Source organism: Prionailurus viverrinus, chromosome A2 (assembly GCF_022837055.1).
Source record: "Prionailurus viverrinus isolate Anna chromosome A2, UM_Priviv_1.0, whole genome shotgun sequence".
NCBI lineage: Eukaryota > Metazoa > Chordata > Mammalia > Carnivora > Felidae > Prionailurus > Prionailurus viverrinus.
The window spans coordinates 20,695,220-20,713,587 of record NC_062562.1 but is presented as its reverse complement, the minus strand read 5'-3'; the positions used below and the strand labels follow the sequence as shown (position 1 = coordinate 20,713,587).

General features: G+C 56.0%; 2 protein-coding genes across 8 annotated transcripts in view; both read left to right on the top strand.

Annotated features, from left to right (window-relative positions):
- The window catches only part of STIMATE (STIM activating enhancer), a 60,474-nt gene extending 56,755 nt beyond the window's left edge, over positions 1-3,719 (top strand). Inside the window, exon 9 of the transcript XR_007150463.1 lies at positions 3,709-3,719. The gene's annotated coding sequence lies outside the window, so the exon portion shown is untranslated. The remainder of the gene's footprint in view (positions 1-3,708) is intronic.
- Positions 12-18,368, top strand: ITIH4 (inter-alpha-trypsin inhibitor heavy chain 4). Of its 7 annotated transcripts, XM_047850714.1 has the most exons (25): positions 12-1,549; positions 2,230-2,347; positions 3,891-4,051; positions 6,076-6,180; positions 6,327-6,489; positions 6,628-6,738; positions 7,228-7,353; positions 8,246-8,362; positions 8,625-8,793; positions 8,895-9,020; positions 9,201-9,382; positions 9,477-9,662; positions 11,767-11,906; positions 12,179-12,333; positions 12,633-12,659; positions 12,938-12,991; positions 13,147-13,200; positions 13,440-13,565; positions 14,145-14,267; positions 14,392-14,418; positions 14,507-14,623; positions 15,710-15,884; positions 17,305-17,459; positions 17,587-17,683; positions 18,142-18,368. In XM_047850714.1, the coding sequence occupies exons 1-25, from the start codon at positions 1,413-1,415 to the stop codon at positions 18,209-18,211; spliced, it is 3,021 nt and encodes a 1,006-aa protein (XP_047706670.1). In that variant the 5' UTR covers positions 12-1,412; the 3' UTR covers positions 18,212-18,368. The 7 variants fall into 7 exon arrangements, with proteins under 7 accessions (XP_047706670.1, XP_047706669.1, XP_047706665.1 ...); XM_047850709.1 differs by having other exon boundaries at positions 1,425-2,347; positions 13,443-13,565; XM_047850708.1 differs by having other exon boundaries at positions 1,425-2,347.

The window sequence follows — 18,368 nt, the reverse complement described above, 5'->3', positions numbered from 1 at the left end:
CAGAGGATAAGGCAGGTGCCATGACAGCCACTGCCACATGCCAGAAAGTCTTGGACGTGGTGAACTGGCGCTGAGCTGTGTGGCTTCAGACCAGTCTCTGCCTTTCTGAGTCTCAGTTTTCCCTCCCATCTGAAAAGGGACTAGAGCTGGAGCCTGTTGCATAAAACAGGCCACAGTAACACTGCTCAGAGTGAAGCAGGTGGGGGCCCGAGGCTCACCCCTCCCCCTGCCTTCCACAGAAGATGTTGAGATGCTTCCAAGGACCCCAAGGCTCTGCAGGACCAGCTCACCTCAAAACTCCTTTCCTCTGGGGCCCTTATTTGTACCACCTCCTTGCCAGCTCACACCCCTTAAAGACAAAACCAGGTCGAGGCCCCTTTCTGGCCAGTGGTAGTCTGCTTACTGAGCTGCTCCTTTCTCAGACTCGGGGTGAGCCTCCCCCTCGCCACTCCCACCGCTCCACCTGCATTGTGAGAACTCCAGGTCCTTGGCTCATGAGCGGTTCTTCCGTCCTCAGGCTTCAGTGTCCCCTGTGTGCGTGGAACTGTCAGATCCAGCGGACTGCAGAAGTCTGTCCCCTGTGACGGCAAAGTCATAGGCAGTCCTGCCTGCTGCCTGCACGGAAGTCTGCCTGTCCCCTGGGCACGTGGGGTGGCTGCTTGGAGCCTTCCCCAAGTTCTCAGCCAGCATGGCGTCCTTATATAGCTGTCTTCAGGCTGGGCCCGTGCTCTGTGCCCCGAGTGGCCCTTCTGTGGGGCAGGGCCTGGGCCTGCTCACCGTGCTCCTCGGCGGGGGGGCGGGGGGGGGGGGCTCTTTGCTCAGATTGCTGACCGGGTGTGAAGCCCTGGATGATCCCAACCATATTCAGAGCCAAAGGGCAAGCAGTATAGATGCGCACAGAGATGCTTTCTGGAGGGGAACATTGACTTGCAGCCAGAGACACAGCTCCAGAGTCCTGGATGCTCCTGCCACTGATAGAGGGGACCTTGGGGGCTGGTCACTGCCTCAGAACCTTGTGTGGGCCCCCGAAATGGCTACTCCCCTCCCTCCCCACCCCCACTGACAAGTGTCACCAAGTCACCCTCCTTCCTCAACCCAGGGCTTGGCACCTGGCCACACTTTCCTGAAGCAACTTTACCTTATCTATGGCCAGACTTGGGAGCTGGGCTGCCCCAGAGCCGCCAGGGACGCGAGCACCAGCTGCGTCCGGATCCCTTAATATTTATTCATTTTATTGCTATTTGTTATAAAAACAGCATTTCAAGTTTATTAAAGAAAAATTGAAAAAAGCTACTGGTAATCCTACCCCAGGCCCTCGGGTGCATTCCTACGGGTCTGGGCTCAGGACAGTGGCACTGCCTTGGTGTGCTGATGGCTGGGTGTCCTGCGCTTTCTCACGCAAGCCGTGAATCATGGGCTCCCTTGGCACGACCGACCTCCACAGGCTATCTGAGTGCACACACCGCCACAATGAATCACCCCCTTCAGGACTTGTGTTGCACGATTTCCTATCAATAAATTACCCGGAAGGAGACTTCCGGGCCACAAGGTACAGGCATCTTTATGGTTCTTAGTTTGTATTGCCAAAGTGTGGGTCTTGTTCTGGCGGCCTTGCTGGAGTTGAGCCAAGAGCCCTAGCTAGGTTAATGGGGGCTGACAGCAGCCAGGGACCCAAGGAGAGAGAAGGGGACCCCTGGACGCAGCCCCTCTCACCCCAGAAATGAAGTGTCTCCATCCTGCCTTGGCCCCAGCATATCTTGCCCCACTCAGACACTCCAGTGGCTCCTCAGAGCCATTAGGGCCCTCACTGCCCCGTCACATCAAGCTGGCCTCCGGTCCCCCTGCCTCCTGGAAGCCACCCCCTAGCCCTCCTGTTCTCGGCCATCCCTATTTCCCCCCAGACTGGGCTTCTGGAGAGCAGGCTGGTTCACTGGTGTATCTCCCAGACCTAGGGAGCTGGTTGGTGCAATGGCTGGTATGGGGGGTGGTAGTGGCCTGGGGTGACCGTGGACCTTTCAGAAGGGGTGCCGTACCCAACTCCCACCTGAGCTTGCTCTTCCTCGGTACATGTTCCTGTCCCCAGCCAAGGTCCACAGGATATTCACAGTTTACTTATCTGAGGCAACTGCAGTTTTTGGCTTGTAGATCCCAATTTCCCAGAACCTGCCCCCACAGGGGCGGGACAGCAAGCATGTTATTAATTCATTCCCCACTTCCTCTCGAGTTCAGAAGCAACCTGCCAGGCACGGGAGCCAAAATGAAGACTTCAGCCCCTGGCCGCACCTGTGGCATCGCGACGGTCCTGCTCTCGCTGCTGGCTGTCCTTCACACCTCCACCCCCCAAAAGGTAGTGGGTGTCCGTGGGGGCCTGAGTGTGAATGGTGTGAGCTGATTAGCAATGGTGAGAGCCTCTGCACGTGCAAGCATTATGTGGACAAGGGAGCGTGGATCAGTGTGTGTGCAAAGAGTTGGTGCTGACCATCCACCAGGCACTAGCCCGGGCTGTATGGTTCCTCTCTTACTTAACAGTAGGGAGATCTAGTCCCATTTTACGGGGAGAAAATGCAGCCCAATAAGTTGCTGCTAGAGGCTGGCAGTGGGGGGCGTGGGGAAAGGGGTAGGAACGGGCTTCACGAGGGGCACCTGGGTGGCTCAGTGGGTTGGGCAGTTGAATATCCAGCTTCGGCTTAGGTCACGATCTCACAGTTCATGGGTTTGACCCCCGCATCGGGCTCTGCGCTTTTGGTGTGGAGCTTGCTTGGGATTCTTGCTCTCTCCTCTCTCTCTGACCCTCCCCCACTTGCACTTTTTCTCTCTCTCAAAATAAGTAAGTAAACTTTTTAAAAAATGGGTTTCATGAGCCCAAGTCTACCTCTCCCTGGCTGAGTGGCCGTGAAGGAGTTATTTATTTAAAGTTTGTTTATTTATTTTGAAAGAGAGAGAGAGGCATGCAAGCAGGGTAGGGGCAGAGAGAGAGAGGGACAGAGGATCCGAAGCAGGCTCTACGCCAACAGCAGAGAGCCCAATGCAGGGCTCGAACTCACAAACTGCAAGATGATGACCTGAGCCGAAATCAAGAGTCAGAAGCTTACCCGATTGAGCCACCCAGGTGCCCCAGGAGTTATGTACTCTGTGTCTGTTTCCTCATCTATAAAACACTAAAAAGAAAAGCTATTCAAACCTGTAACATTTATAAAGAACTTAGTACAGTGCCTGCCACTCAGCAGACACTCCCGTGTATACATAAGCCGCCGGGCCAGTCACCTGTCTCTGTGCTAGGCTGCATGCACAGCGGAACATACCATGTGCAGGCAGCTGGTGTGCACATGTCCTTCCCTGGGGACCACAGATCTGGAGGAGAGCATATGTCTGAGGAGGGTCCACAGCTGCAGGGTCAAGGGGGCAAAGAGGAAGGCTCCCAGCAATTAGAGACTAGGTCCTCATCACCTCCAAGTTCTCCTAGCTCCTGTGAGCACCTGGTGGGAGACAGGCAAGAGCTGTTTTTCCCAGTTTCCACGAGGCTGAGGTCACCAGAAATCACAGGACTTGTTCATTACCCTTTCAGTGGGCAGAGCTAAGATCAAATGTGAAGCTTTCTGACCCATCTAGGGTCCCCTGCCTGAGGAGTAAGTGAGAGTTGCTTCCCAGATGCACTGGGCCGCAAGCTCCACCATCGTGGCCCTGAAGGGTGGGGAACGAAGCACATAGCTGCCTCTTATGTGAGACTGGTGTTCACATGTGGAATGTATCATGGGGTTTGGCTGGAGGCCTGGTCAGTGGCTCAGTCGGGGATGGGGGCCAGGGCTTGGTCTGGGACTCTTTTTAAAGAGTGCTGCCTCCAGCTGGACTGGCATTGAGACAATCCCATTCCTCCTCCTTCATTGGTCCAGAATGACATTGACATCTACAGCCTCACCGTGGACTCCAGGGTCTCATCCAGATTTGCCCACACAGTCGTCACCAGCAGGGTGGTCAACAAGGCCAATGTTGTACAGGAGGCCACCTTCCAGGTGGAGCTGCCCAAGAGAGCCTTCATCACCAACTTCTCCATGTAGGTACCTTCCTGCCCTCCTCCTCGTCTCCCTCCCCAACCCAACACCATGACACCAGCTTCCCCGATGGCACCCAGTCAAGAAGAGCGACTCTCTTCCTGATGTGAGGTGTGCCTTAGGTGTGTGTGCTCGGCCTGTAGGCAATACAGGGAACCAGGGACTTGACCCACGAACTTCAGTACATTCTCAGAAGTGTTCCATGCCTCCGCCCTCCACACCTCCCTCCCTCCACCCCTCCCTCCTTCCATCCACCCCACCGTCCATCCCTCTGTGCACCATCCCCAAATACTGCCCAGTTGACAGGTGGAAAACCACAGCATCTTGGTTTCTTTGCCTCTGAGGAGTACAGAGTTGGGGCATCCTGAGGCCCAGGCCCAGGCAGGAGGGAGTCACCCAAAGGCAGAGTCCAGCTCAGAATACAGAAGACTTCCTAACTCTGGGACTGCCCCACAATGGAGCAATGCCTTGAGGAGGGGGATCTCTTTGTCATAGGAAGTTCCAAGCCAGGCTAGTCCCCTCCCTCCCACCTGGGATACTGCAGAGGGTGTTTCTGCTCTGGGCCAGAGGCCAAGAATTGGGAGACCCCTGGGATTTCTGTGGACTCTGTGGCTCAGTGCTGATCCTCACCTTGTCCTCCTCACCCTTCCTCAATGTTTTGCAATGTTTGTCCAATACATGAGAACCCTCTCTATCTGTCCTTGTCCCCACCAGAGAGGCAGTGATTGAGGGCAGGCCAGAAAGAGGCTGATCCCAGCAACTCAGGGAGGGTGCTGGGTGGGACAGAGAGCGGGCTCAGCCGGGGTCCCCAAACTACCCTGAGACCTCTGAAAAACTCTAGTGGGGGCTGGATCCCTGTGCTCGGCTCCTTCTTCTTTCTTGGCCAGTGCTTCTCCTAAACCTGGAGCGGGGGCCTGTGCTGTGTGAGCACTGTGTGCAGTGTGTGCTCTGCAGGCGGCCCCCAGCCAGCTTGGGGAGCAGGGCACCCTGCCCCCTGCTTCCCTATGCCCTGCATCAACACAATCTGGGCCCAGGGAGCGGCGCCAGCCCGGGGCTCTCAGCGCATGTGAAGGGCCCGGAGCCTGGCAGCCTGCTGGCCTTGGCGCCCCAGCTGGGCGTCCAGGAGGAGGAGCCCTGCGGCCCACTCTGCAGCCCCATCCCTAGCCCAGGGTAAAATTATGACCAGGAATGTCAGGAAGTTGGGGAGGAGGAACACTGGGTCCTAATGCCCTGGCTACCCCCGCCGACCCCTGCACACCCTTTCATGCCACCCCCAGGTGGAGCAGGGCTGTGTTTGCCTGACACATCCCTGCTCACCTCCCAAGGAGGATCTGGAGTAGTCATTTTCATTCCAGAGGAGAAGCCCTGGTAGCTCTTTCTAGTCCCCAAAAATAGGATTGTGGGACCCACACCCCTGGGAGTCCAGTCCACCCGTTGTCCAACACCTGCTTCCCCAGAGGCCAACCTCCCTGAAGAGCCCCCTGCCCTGTGCTGGCAGGGGGAGGGGCCAGAGGCTTTCAGTGCTGCATTTCCCACTGACCTGGGAGCCCGGCATCTCTCTCCTTCCCAGTCTTCCCCGCACAGGTGCACGCAGGGCTGGGCACAGGGGCACCCCAGAAAGCTCACTGGTGGGGCCAAAGTTCTTCTGGGAGCAGGCTGTGAGATGAGAGGGAAAGCTGGGATGTGGGGCCGGACTGCAAGGGTGAAGAGAGGCTGGGACTTAGCTCATTCCTGCCTCCTCTGCAGCCTCCTTCCCCTGTGTGTTCGGTAAACACATGTTTGCCAACACTGTGCACGCCTCAGGGTAGATGGAGGCGTGGCATAGCATGCAGAGCTCTCCTCCCCACCTGGGGTCCTGCACAGACTTGTATACAGTAAGTACATAATAAACAGGGATGGCCTCAGGCAGAGACAGGAGTCACTCTGTTAAGAGGCACACCGAGTCAAGGGAGGCTCCCTAGAGGAAGTGGGATTGGAGTGGGCTGCCCCTATCAGGACCTCCACAAATCTTCCCCTCCTGCCACAGGATCATCGACGGTGTGACTTACCCCGGGAACATCAAGGAGAAGGCTGCAGCCCAGGAGCAGTACAGCACAGCCGTGGCCAGGGGAGAGAGTGCTGGCCTCATCAAGTGAGCCAAAGACGGTGGTGGAAAGGGACCCCAGGGGGGTGGGGGCAGAGGCTGCCCTGCCTCCAGCCCTTCAGACCCTCTCCAGCCTCCAGTGGCCATAACCCCGCCCGGCCTGGAGGGACAAACCTGACATCCCTCTCCCCCAGGGCCACCGGAAGAAAGATGGAGCAGTTCCAGGTGTCAGTCAATGTGGCTCCCTCTGCCAAGGTCACTTTCGAGCTAGTGTATGAGGAGCTGCTCAAACGGCGTCTGGAAGTGTATGAGCTGCTGCTGAAAGTCCAGCCCCAGCAGCTGGTCAAGCATCTGCAGGTACTGGCACCGCCTTTTCCCGGGAGGTCTCCAGGAACACACCTGCTCTGCTGAGGGCAGCCCCTCCTTCCCCCTCTGCCTCCCCGGAGGCCCAGCCCCAGCTCCCTGCCAACCCAGTGACCCGCTTCTTGCCTCCAGATGGACATTCACATCTTTGAGCCTCAGGGCATCAGCTTTCTGGAGACAGAGAGCACCTTCATGACCAACGAACTGGCAGATGCCCTCACCATCTCACGGAACAAGACCAAGGTGGGCCTGCCATTGTCAGCAGGCAAGGGTACCAAGGGGCCTGTTGTCCGGCCAGCCTTATGAGTCTGTCCGGAGAGCGGGACAACTGGGCAGAATCTCTGTGCTGGAGGGACTTCTGAGGTCTGTGTCCATGCTGCCACTTGGCAGAGGTGGAGGACAAGGCCCAGAGAAGGGTGGTAGGTGCTGGTGTGGAGACCACTTTCGTCCTGGTGGGGAGAAGGCTGTGGGGAGGAACCTAAGTGAGGACCCCATGGATGGAAAGGGGCCGCCAGCTCGATCATGCATATCCTGAGCCGGGCCCCTGCTGGTGCAGCTCTAAGAGCAGAGGTTCACTCCCCCACTCCCCTATGGGGAGTCATTCTCTCCAACAGCTCAGCCTCAGGGAACATTCCCTGGACTGTGGCCCAAGGCCATATCCTGGAATTCTTGCTTCAGATGGGGTGGGTGTGGCCATGGGGCTCTTTTCAACCCCAGCCTGTCCTTTCCCAGGCTCACATCCGATTCAAGCCCACACTCTCCCAGCAAAAGTCACCAGGGCAGGAGGACACAGTCCTGAATGGCAACTTCATCATCCGCTACGATGTGAACCGGACCCTCTCCGGGGGCTCCATTCAGGTATGTGGGCTCCAGGCGAGAATAGGGGCAACCAGAAAATCCATCCATACTCAAGGGCTTGAGCTTACATGTTCTAGAAGGAAAGGCAAAGTAACTGCCCCTACTCATCAGTGTGAACCAGTGGCAGCACAGACCAAAAACAAGCAATTTTGTTATGTTTCCCTGAAACAATTTTCTTTTGGAGGCACAGAAGTTTCATCTCTGCTAAAGAGATGCCTTGCAGGATTTCCCTTATTGCCTTGGCTGGCAGGAGGCTCACAGTTCAGTTTGATGTCCAATGGCAGTAGCTTCTTTCATGCAAGTTTCTGGCTTCATTGTGCTTTCCCTTTACTCTTTTGATGGACCTTGTTTTTTAAAACTTTTTTTAACTTTTTTTTTTGAGAGAGACAGAGTGTGGGTGGGGGAGGGGCAGAGAGAGAGGGAGATACACAATCCAAAGAAGGCTCCAGGCTCTGAGTTGTCAGCACAGAGCCCGATGACGTGGGGCTCAAACTCACACACCGTGAGTCACGACCTGAACTGAAGTCGGAAGCTCAACCCACTGAGCCACCCAGGTGCCCCACTATGGACCTTGTTTTTCAAGTCCTTACTCTTTTAATGGGTCTCAGGTTTATTATGTCTAAACCTTTTAGGATAAATTGCCTCAAATACTAAAACAAATAGGAGGTAAAGTGGGGGTAGAGTTCTAGTAGGCCATACGTGAGCAGGGAAGGCAAGAGAGGGGCTGGACTGAGCCCTAGAGGATGGTGAGGATTTGAGGAAGTTAGCAGTGGGACAGAGACAGATGGGGCTGCGTGAAGAGAGGAACCCAAGTATTAAGCTGAGAAGGCTGGTTGGGGGCAGGGCAGGGCTGCAGCTCTTATTACCTGGGTTTGTTTCACTCTGATCACAGATTGAAAATGGCTACTTTGTACACTACTTTGCCCCCGAGGGCCTACCCACAATACCCAAGAATGTGATCTTTGTCATTGACAAGAGCGGCTCCATGTTGGGCAGGAAGATCCAACAGGTGGGTCCCACAGGTTAAGACCACAACTCTGGAAACTCACACATGCCTCACGCCATCACCTCTGGCCCAGTAGGCAGATTCTCCCTCCTCCATCTTCCTGGGTATGGGGTACCCAGGGGTTGAGATTGGTCAGAGTATCGGCAGGTCCTGGCTCTAGAACAGTCACCATGCAAGTCCGGGGATGCCAGCCCAAGTACACAGGATGCCAGCCCCAGGGAGGCTCCACTGAGACACCCACCTTGTCTCCGATCCTCCTGCTCAGACCCGGGAAGCCTTAATCAAGATCCTGGATGACCTCAGCCCCAGAGACCAGTTCAACCTTATCAGCTTCAGCGGGGATGCAACCCAGTGGAAGCCATTGCTGGTGCCAGCCTCAGCCGAGGACGTGAACCAGGCCAGGAGATATGTGGCTGGCATCCAGGCCCAAGGCGGTGAGTGCCTCTGTAGCCCTGCTATGGTGTGGGGGCTTCTGGGGAACCAAGCCCAGCCTGAGGCACTGGGCTGGAAGCCATCCTGAGTGTGTGCCCCCCAGGGACCAACATCAATGACGCAATGCTGATGGCCGTGCAGCTGCTGAGTAACGCCAACCAGCAGGAGCTGCTGCCCGCGGGCAGTGTCTCCCTCATCATCCTGCTCACCGATGGTGACCCCACTGTGGGTGAGGGCACCACCAGCAACTCCAAGGCACATGGCCCAGAGGGATCTGCTGAGGCCTTCCCCTGGCTTGCTGTGGAACCCGAGGCAGGGAGGGGGGGGGTCTCTAGAGTCCAGAAGTATCCATTGAACAAATCGCTGTTTTCTCATGCCCCCCACCCCCTTCCCAAACTGCTGGGCCCAGGAGAGACCAACCCTGCGAGGATCCAGAAGAACGTGCAGGAAGCCATAGCTGGCCAGTACAGCCTCTTCTGCCTGGGCTTTGGCTTCGATGTCAGCTATGCCTTCCTGGAGAAGATAGCACTGGACAACGGCGGCCTGGCTCGGCGCATCTATGAGGACTCAGACTCTGCCCTGCAGCTCCAGGTGCCAGAGTGTCCCCGGTGGCCCCTGAGTGAGGGATGGCACAGAGAGGCAGGCAGACCCCAGCCCCGCACTCGTGACACCCCCCACCTTGCAGGATTTCTACCAGGAAGTGGCCAACCCACTGCTGACAGCAGTGACCTTTGAGTACCCAAGCAACGCTGTGGAGGAGGTTTCGCAGGACAACTTCCGGCTGCTCTTCAAAGGCTCCGAGATCGTGGTCGCTGGGAAGCTCCAGGACCAGAGCCCTGATGTGCTCTCAGCCAAAGTCAGAGGGCATCTGGTGAGTGTGGCTGGCCATTCTTCAGGGGAAAGGCCGCTGGAGCAGGGAGTCAGAAGGGCTTCATTCACATCCCAGCCCCACAGGGCTCCAGCAGTTGAGAGAGCAAGTCACGAAGTGCTGTCTCCCACTTAGAGATGACACTCAGCAGTCCGTCTGTGCTGCTGCTGTTCCTGAGAGAACCAGAGGCCTGGCATTCCCTCCTGTCCTCACACTGCCCTCTGAGGTCGCAGTGGGGCAGAGAGGGCTGCTCCCATTTCACAGATGAGCAGGCTGAGATCCAGGCAGGGCAGGCAACTTGCCTGGAGCCCCTCTGCAGCCAGGTCAAGAGCCTGGCTCCCCACGTGGTGCCGTCTCTGCCCAGTCTTCCCCTGCCTCTGTGCCACAGGAGGCCCTGTCATTCCACAGAGAGAAACAGCACCTGCTCTGCGCCAGGTCCTTCTCTAGGCCCTGGGGACGCTGTCCTCCCGGCAGTGACAGTGCGTGTAAATCCTCACACCAGCAAGGAGTTTCGGGCTGGGATGTCCCTGACACAACAAACCCGGGAACTCAGGGGAGCAGCCCTGGGAACCCAAACCTGATCTGGGAATCAGGGAGGGATGCCTGAAGGAGGCCCAGCTGAGACTGAAGGATGAGTAGACGATGGTACAGGCCAGACGGTGGAATGATGGAGGAACATTCTAGGCTTGCATGGCAAGCAGGCAGCATGTGTGGGAAGAACAGCAGGTAGGTGAGTCAGAAGAGAATGGGGGGTCCCGAGCCTCACCTCAGAGGAAGTGGCCGAGTAGTGGGATGGGCAGTGTGTGATCTATGGCCAGCCTGCCTGGGTTCAGACCCAGCTCTGCCACCTCCCAGAGGTGAGTCCTGGGACAAATCACTTAACCTCACTGTGCCTCAGTTTCCTCCTGTGTAGAAATCAGAATAGGTCACCCTACCCACCTTGTAAGACTGCTGTGGGGATTACAGTCTGGCCCCAGTGTAAATATTTCATTCATGTTAGCTGCTAATATGAACCTAAAGGCCAGGCGTTCCCAAAGTGTAAGACCCAAGGTGACTCAGGGTAGTTCACAAACATGTTTGTTTTAGTAGTTGTGTATTTATTTTAATGTGTCTCCTGAAAAATAGAACTTGAACCCCAGACCTAAGATTTCACAGGTATTATTGCTTGGGACAGGGCCAAATAAATAGTATTAGTCTATTTAAAGTTCATTTAAGCAAAACCATCAAGCAAATAGCTCTATGTGTGGATAGGACAAAATTCGTGCAGGTGGCCTGCATGTGACAGTGTGGGGAGGCCTGGCTCTGGGTGAGAGACAGAGGAGGTAGTTCCAGCAGGGGTAGCGGGATCTGATCCACACTGAGAAGGTCTTCGACTGCAGTGGGGAGCAATGGCAAGAAAGGTGGGGTTTCCTCTGTCCCCCCACCTCCCGCCACTTCCCAGGCTGTGGGCAGGGCAGCCCCAGACCAGAAGCCCCCCTCCCTGGGGAAGGATGCAGCAGTCACTCGGAGCTCGGCATATGCCTTGCTGCCTCCATCCCACAGTGCCCAGCCCCAGCAGAGGGCATCAGCATGGGCCAGGATAGCTGGTTGCGGGTGGATGGGACCCCAAGCCCTATCAGGGCCATGACACCGGAGTTCTCTTTTCAACCCTGCCACTGACTGCTGGGGAAAGCTCTTCCCTCTTTGTCCCCAGAGTCTCCATCTTTGGGGTGAGTGTGGAATGCATGTGGGGACCCTTTCTGTCCACACACCACACTTGGACTTCCTTCCTACTGCTGTTTCTACACTGTCCTGGGCGTCACATCCCATTCTCATTTCCCTTTCTCTGGAAGGATCCGTCTGACCTGAGCTCCCAGCTCTGTGTCTGCCATGTTGCACTTGGGCGGTTTGCTACCTTTTATCTCCACCTCCTTCTCATCTTGGGAGGCTCTGTGACCAAGACTCTCATTCCCCAAACTCCCTCCCCACGCCCCACTCTACTCAAAGGTAGTGCAGTCCTTGCAGCCGATGCATGGGAGCTGCCCCAGCTCTAAGCAGGTTTCATGTGGGAGCACTTGGAAGACCTAGGCCCTCACAGCTCCTGCCCCGGCTGGGCCCCTCTTTCTAGCACATGCAGAACATCACCTTCCAAACGGAAATTAGAGTGGCGGAGAAGGAGGAAGAGTTCCAGAGCCCCAAGTACATCTTCCACAGCTTCATGGAGAGACTCTGGGCATACCTGACCATCCAGCAACTGCTAGAGAAAATGTAGGTAGCCCACACCTTTGAGGGCCCACCAGGACAGCTACACATAGCCTGAGCACCTTCACAAGCTTCCCATGGCGGTGGGGACGGGGGCGGTGGGTGGGTGGGGAGCAGCGGGCACAGGGTGTCTCCCAAGTCCAGAGAGAGGGGGTTGTGGCACCACGTGTGAGCTCCAGACTCTCCCAGTGGAACCCTCCCAGAAGGGTCTGGAAGGGAGGGAGATTCTGACAAGGCATCCAGGGACCTGCTGAACCTGTGATGTCCTCAACCTGCAGGATTTTGGCATCTGATGCTGAGAAGCAGGCCCTTGAGACCCGAGCTCTGAACTTGTCGCTGCAGTACAGCTTTGTCACACCCCTCACGTCCATGGTGGTCACCAAACCCGAAGGCGAAGAACGATCTGAAGTTGCAGAGAAGCCCGTGGAAACCGGTGGGTGTGAGAGCAGGACCCCAGCCTCCTTGGCAGCACAGTTTTGACCCAGCACCCTCCGCAGCCTTTCCTCTGCATCCCAACCAAGACCCCGACCCTGCCACCCCTAATCTCCCAGGAGCCCCGGGAGACTCCTCCTATTTCATTGATGTGAAAGCTGAGGCCAGGTCTCCTGACCCCAGAGTTCACTGCACCTGTTTAGTGCTGGGGTTGGAAAGCAAGGTTAAATACAAGCATGTCAGATTTATTGAAATCACTCTAACAGTGTATTTCTTTCTTTCTCTTTTTGTTTTATCCAGAAAACAAACGCAAGCACTTCCACTTAGGTAAGAGCCTCAAAGGCTGGGCTGGGGGACAGTTGGCTGACACAGGACCTAAGGCACCAGCCCCACGAGGTTGCTGGCCAGGGCCTCTCCAGCCCAACCCCACTGCCAGCAGGGGGTGTCGACTGCCTAAGCAAATGGGTGCATTTAGTCACTTCGTTCATTCAGATACTGGCTGCCATTTGGGGCCTGCCCTGGGCACTAGGGATACAATCCCTGTTCAACTGCAGGCCCCAGAAAGGTACATCTAACAAGCAAACCCAGGTCCCTCTGATTTCCAGGTCTTCCTCTCTCCAGATTTGATACCATGGGAGACAGAAGGTCTAGATTAACAGGTGACAAAGGACGAGAGGGGAGAAGGGTGGAAGATTGACAGAATCGTCACCCTGGCCACAGACTGGGCTCTGCCCTGGTTGTTGGGGGAGTGACTTTCCTGGCTCACCTGGCTGGCTGGCGGGGCTGGGACTCACGTCCATTTATGTCTGATTAGGGAGCAGCTATGCAGACTCCTTCCTTACCGAAAGAAGCGGCTATAGAGGACCAAGTAATTTGAATTGGGGACTGGGGGTGGGGGCTGGGGCGGAGGGGTTCAAGAAGGGCCCTTTGTTCCCACTTTGAATTTCTTCTGGCCATGGGAGGAGAGGCTCCCAGAGTGATGAGTGCAAGGAAGGGAGCCATCCGCCCTCTCCACATCCCTCTCCCGGGGTGGATCCCAGAGCCCAGGCTGGGGGGGACCACAACACCACTTTAGAGAAGACTGTGTGTGTGTCAACTTTTCCAAAGCTGGACCTTCTGGGAAGGCGCCTGGTAACCCAGGGAGAATCGGACCACAAGGACCTGTTCATTCTCCATCTCATCATCTAACCTACCATGGGGTTAGGGACTTGCTGCTACCAGACATGTTGTTAGGTAAGCCACTTTCTGACCCTCTGAGAATCTAGTTTCCTTAAGATGATCATTAAACCTGCCTGTAGAGTTGGAGAGGTAAAGCACCAGCACAGAGCCTGACACGGGGCTCAAACCCACGAACTGTGAGACCATGACCTAAGCCAAAGTCAGATGCTTAACTGACTGAGCCACCCAGGTGCCCTGAAGTAATGTGTCCTTTATTTTCACTGGATCAGATTCATTACACTCTGGAGGCTGGCTCAGGATGGAACCTTCTAGAAAGGGAAGGCTTCCTCTATTTCCAAAGCTAACAGTGGTCCCTTGAGCTATTTCCAATCCCAAATCTGGATTCAGAAACGGCAGAGTCAGGCTAGACCCCATGTCCTCCGCATTTTCCCTAATAGTGTGCTCTCCTGTTTGAAAGTCTCGTTACAAAGGCTCTTCCAAGTTGGATGTATGTATGGCAGGGGTTGTGGGGCCGGGGGGGGTGGCGGGTGGCAACGATGGCTGGAGGATGTGAAGATTACTCTCAATCCTGACTACCTTCTTCCTTTCTGTTTCTGGCTGCCCCTGCACTAATGCCTGCTTTGGCACCATCAGCCCCCTCCACTCCTGATGAAGTGGATTTGAGAATCAAGGCCAGAGTTCCTGCAATACCTTCTGACACTATGACACATAGACACCAGGAGAGGAAACCCTCGGGGAGCTCTGCAGACACATCACGTGGGTTTCCCAGTGTTGAAGTTGAGAGGGAGCCCTGGCCACGGGCATCTGCTTCTCCATCTCTCACCTCTTCCCCCACTCCCCAGGAAGGGGCTGTCTAAATCCAGACTTTTTCTTCTTTCAGAACCAGCCAAGACAGACTCACCCCCAGGTAGGTTGCCAGCCTCCCTCAGGCCCCCTCCTTGCCCTTACCTCCCAGCCCGCTCTACCTGCTCTAGGAACTACACCTGCTGTCCCAGCCCCCATCCAGGCACCTCCTGTCATCCTGACACTGCCCGGACAGAGTGTGAATCCTCTCTGTGTGGACATCAAGCACTCTCAGGGGCCAATGAACCTGCTCTCAGACCCTGACCAAGGTGAGAGGTGCACACCCAATCATCCACCCAGAGAGACCCAGACACCACTCACTCCCAACTTAACCACCCCAGAGACAATGATGGGACACAGCCCATGGAGACACACCTTACCCCGTGTGGGCCTGTCCCAAGATCACAGTGTGGCCTGCCTCTGAGCACTGACACTTGCACTTACACGGCCACCCCACAGACTTTCCCCTGAACATCACATATGCAGGTCCGGGTGGCCTGGGCACTCCAGGGAGACCAGATGTGGACTTGTCCCCAGGCACTGCCATACTTCAGGGGTGGCGAGACAGACTTGGGCACACATAAGCTCAGAGGCCTATAGTCAATGCCCAGAGCGACACGGAAGTGAGCCCAGAGGAGGAGACAAGAGCTGTCCGAGGGCCAGGGGAGGCTGCACGGGGTCATACAGGAATGATTGGGCCTTGGCAGACGAGTGGGGGCCCACTGGGCAGAGGAAGGGGAAAGCAGCAGCGGAGGCCTGGAAGGTACTGATAGGACTCTGGAGGGTATGGAGCAGGTAAATGGGAGGAAGAGGTAGGTGTGCTGACCAGGCCTGCACTCCCAACCCCAGAAGGGTCCTACTGGTTGAACCGAGTGTCAGGTCAGATGTGAGGATACACAGCACCCGGGATGCTCACACACACCTGCAGAGCCACCCAGAGCCAATGAGCCTCTGCGGCTCCCCCATTCCTCCCACATCCACCCAGTCTACCGCTCATCTCACTAGGCCGTGGTCTGCTTGCTCCCAGAGGCTGGGCATCACTCGTTTTCCATCTTGCTCTTGGCCACAGCACCTCGTCAGGCCAGCCACACTATGGGGGCTTTATGAATATTCCCTGATTTCAGACAGGATCTGCCCTCTCAAAGGGCTCGTCTGAAGGTGGCCATCGCTAAGGATTCGGGGGCCCTTCCAAAGCCACATGAAACCAGGGGATGAGGGAGAGGTTGTGGGAGGAAGTGTTGGGAAAAGGAGACTGAGAACGTGAGCCGGTGAGAAGGGGTTTGGGTGGACCTGTCATCCAGGCCAGTGCCCAGCTGGGGCCACGGCCTTGACCTCTGTGCTCCCGGCCCTCTTAGGGGTTGAGGTGACTGGCCAGTATGAGACAGAAAAGGCCCAGTTCTCATGGATCGAGGTGACCTTCAAGAACCCCCAGCTGCAGGTCCGCGCCTCCCCTGAGCACGTGGTAGTGACTCGAAATCGAAGAAACTCTGCCTATAAGTGGAAAGAGACGCTGTTCTCGGTGACACCTGGGTATGCCCCCCGCTGGGTACTTCTCTGGCCACATTAGTTGGCCGGTGACTGCTGCTAGGTGATCTGGGCCCATGGGGTGGCGGAACATGCGTCTCCTGCGGTGGGCTGCCCCCGCAGAGAGCCCTGCACCATACCCTCCCGTTCTGGAGGTCACAGAGGGGTTGTGCTGGGACCCAGCTGCCCTCACACCTCACCCAGGTCACTACCCGACGTGGGGCACAGTGTGGCTTGGAGCTAGCTCTACTGCCAGTCCTGTGTGACCCTGGGCAGGCTGCTTAGCTCCTCTGTTTCCTCACTCGTAACTAGAGACAATCACCCAGCCCTGAGTCAGAGGGCTGAGGAGAAGGTCCAATGAGGGGATGGGATCCAGGAGTACTGTGCCCATTGGACAGTATGGTGCCCACTGGGTACAGGGGAGGGCCATGCTGTCTGTGTGGTGAGGTAATGACGACAATAATGAGAAGCTGGAGAGTACCGTTCCCTGGGGGAGGTTACGAATGTCATCCTTAGCGTAGAGGTGGACGGCCACCTCTTCTGGGTGAGGCTGCCCCACCACAGAGCTTTCCAGAGGCAGCTTGCCAGCTCTGGAGGCTACCAGGGGCCTGGGAGTGGGGCCAAGGACCCTGGCCCTCTTTGAGCAGTACACAACACCCCAGCCTATACCGAGCACGGAGAGTCGTGTCCTCTGCCCTCTCACTGCGCCACACTGTAGAGACCGGTTTCCACTTGACAAATGAGTGGGTGCCTAGAAAATCTGAGGGGCTTATCCGAAAACCATCAATTTCATAAGAGATCTTAAAGTCTCCTATTATCTGATAAATGCACAAAGAATGACAAGAGTTTCTGTGCCCTGGACGTGCACACTAGAAGGTAGAATGAAGAATTCCTAACACCTGCAGTGAGAGAAAATCCAAATACTTTCATGAGCTGCAGAAGATAACACCTAAGGGAAAACAGACCACATCTTGTACATTGAATCAAGGACAGTGTAAATTTAGGGCAGTTCCATTTCAAATAACCTCAGAGTTAACAGCAGGGTCTTATTCAACATTCTTTAAGGAGCCTGACATTCAAAGCTTATCTTAAGTAGAAAAGGACAGGATAGGATGAAAAGGGCTTGCTCTTCTAGACATAAGTAACACTAATCATCAGAAGGAAGTGGCACTAGCCATAAAAACGAAGGGGATAGAATGAATGTATCAGACAATTGCCTAAATCATATAAAACTAATTTATGAGAAACTAATCTAAGAAAACCAGGGAGGGAAAGGAATCTGGTTTATCTTATAAATAATACACCAGATACCGCTAAGACGGTCCCAGTTTACCAGTGAGGAAAGCGAAGCCCAGAACATTTAAGGGACATCCCGCCCAAGGCCACTCCCGCCTCGATTGCTCAGGTTGCGGGGGTTTCCCCACAGCCTCAACATGACCATGGACAAGGCGGGGCTCCTGCTGCTCAGCAGCCCAGACAAAGTGACCATCGGCCTGCTCCCCTGGGACGGTCCTGGGGAGGGACTCCGGCTCCTTCTGCGGGACACCGACCGCTTCTCTAGCCACGTTGGCGGGACCCTTGGTACGTTGCCCACGGCTCAGGGCACCCTCAGAAGCCACCTCTGCCTGCAAACTGGCAGTGCCCTTCACCTCTATGTGTCTCCCAACCTCCATCTTTTTTCCTTGCTGACCCGCCCTTTGTATCTCAGGCCAGTTCTACCAGGGCGTGCTCTGGGGGCCCCCAGCAGCGGCAGATGACAGCAGGCGAACACTGAGCGTTCAGGGCCGTGACTACTCTGCCACCAGGTGACTGCGCAAGCAGGCCACTGAGCCTGGCCGGGTGTGGAGGCCTAGAGCCTGGGAACTGGGCTTGGCGGGTGGCCCTACTCCTCTGTCCTTGCCTGGAACCTAGAGACAGTGAGGGCAAAGGTTGATACTTTAGATATCTCTGACCTAGCTCTCAGTGACCTCACAGAGGACAGTCAGCTCAAACCTGCAAAAAACACCCCAGCCCAGAGATCACTAGGGTGAGTCGGGGACAGTAGGAAATTCCTCCCAAACTCTCAGAGCCCTGGGCCCTGAAGACCACACACAGCTGGGTCCACTTGGGTGACCAGGCCTTGTCGTCCTGTGCTGGAGGAAATTCTAAGGCTCCCAGCCTCTCTACCCTCCACACTCCTAACCCCAGCCATCTCCCTCTCTTCCCACCACACCTGAGATTTGCTGACCACCTATCTTTCTGTCTGTCCACGTATCCATCACAGATTGCTCAAGCTGGATTACCAAGAGGGTTCCCCAGGAACAGAGATTTCCTGCTGGTCCGTGGAGCTGTAGTTATGTGGGAGGGGTTGTGCCCACACCCCAGGCCACCCCACTGTGTGCAGAGAGCTGCCACCCTGTGGCCAGAAGACCGCCCGTGGGGCCCGGACTGCGATGGGGAGGGATGTTCCCACTCATTCCAAATAAAGGTGCTGTGAGCCCAGGGAATGGA

Bases quoted from the DNA above. Each gene is read 5' to 3' on its own strand.
- ITIH4 (XM_047850708.1), top strand. From the start codon at position 1,721: ATGAAGTGTCTCCATCCTGCCTTGGCCCCAGCATATCTTGCCCCACTC. The intron at 9,383-9,476 runs GTGCCAGAGTGT...CCCACCTTGCAG, and splicing joins ACTCTGCCCTGCAGCTCCAG to GATTTCTACCAGGAAGTGGC. The intron at 17,460-17,586 runs GTACGTTGCCCA...TTTGTATCTCAG, and splicing joins CCACGTTGGCGGGACCCTTG to GCCAGTTCTACCAGGGCGTG.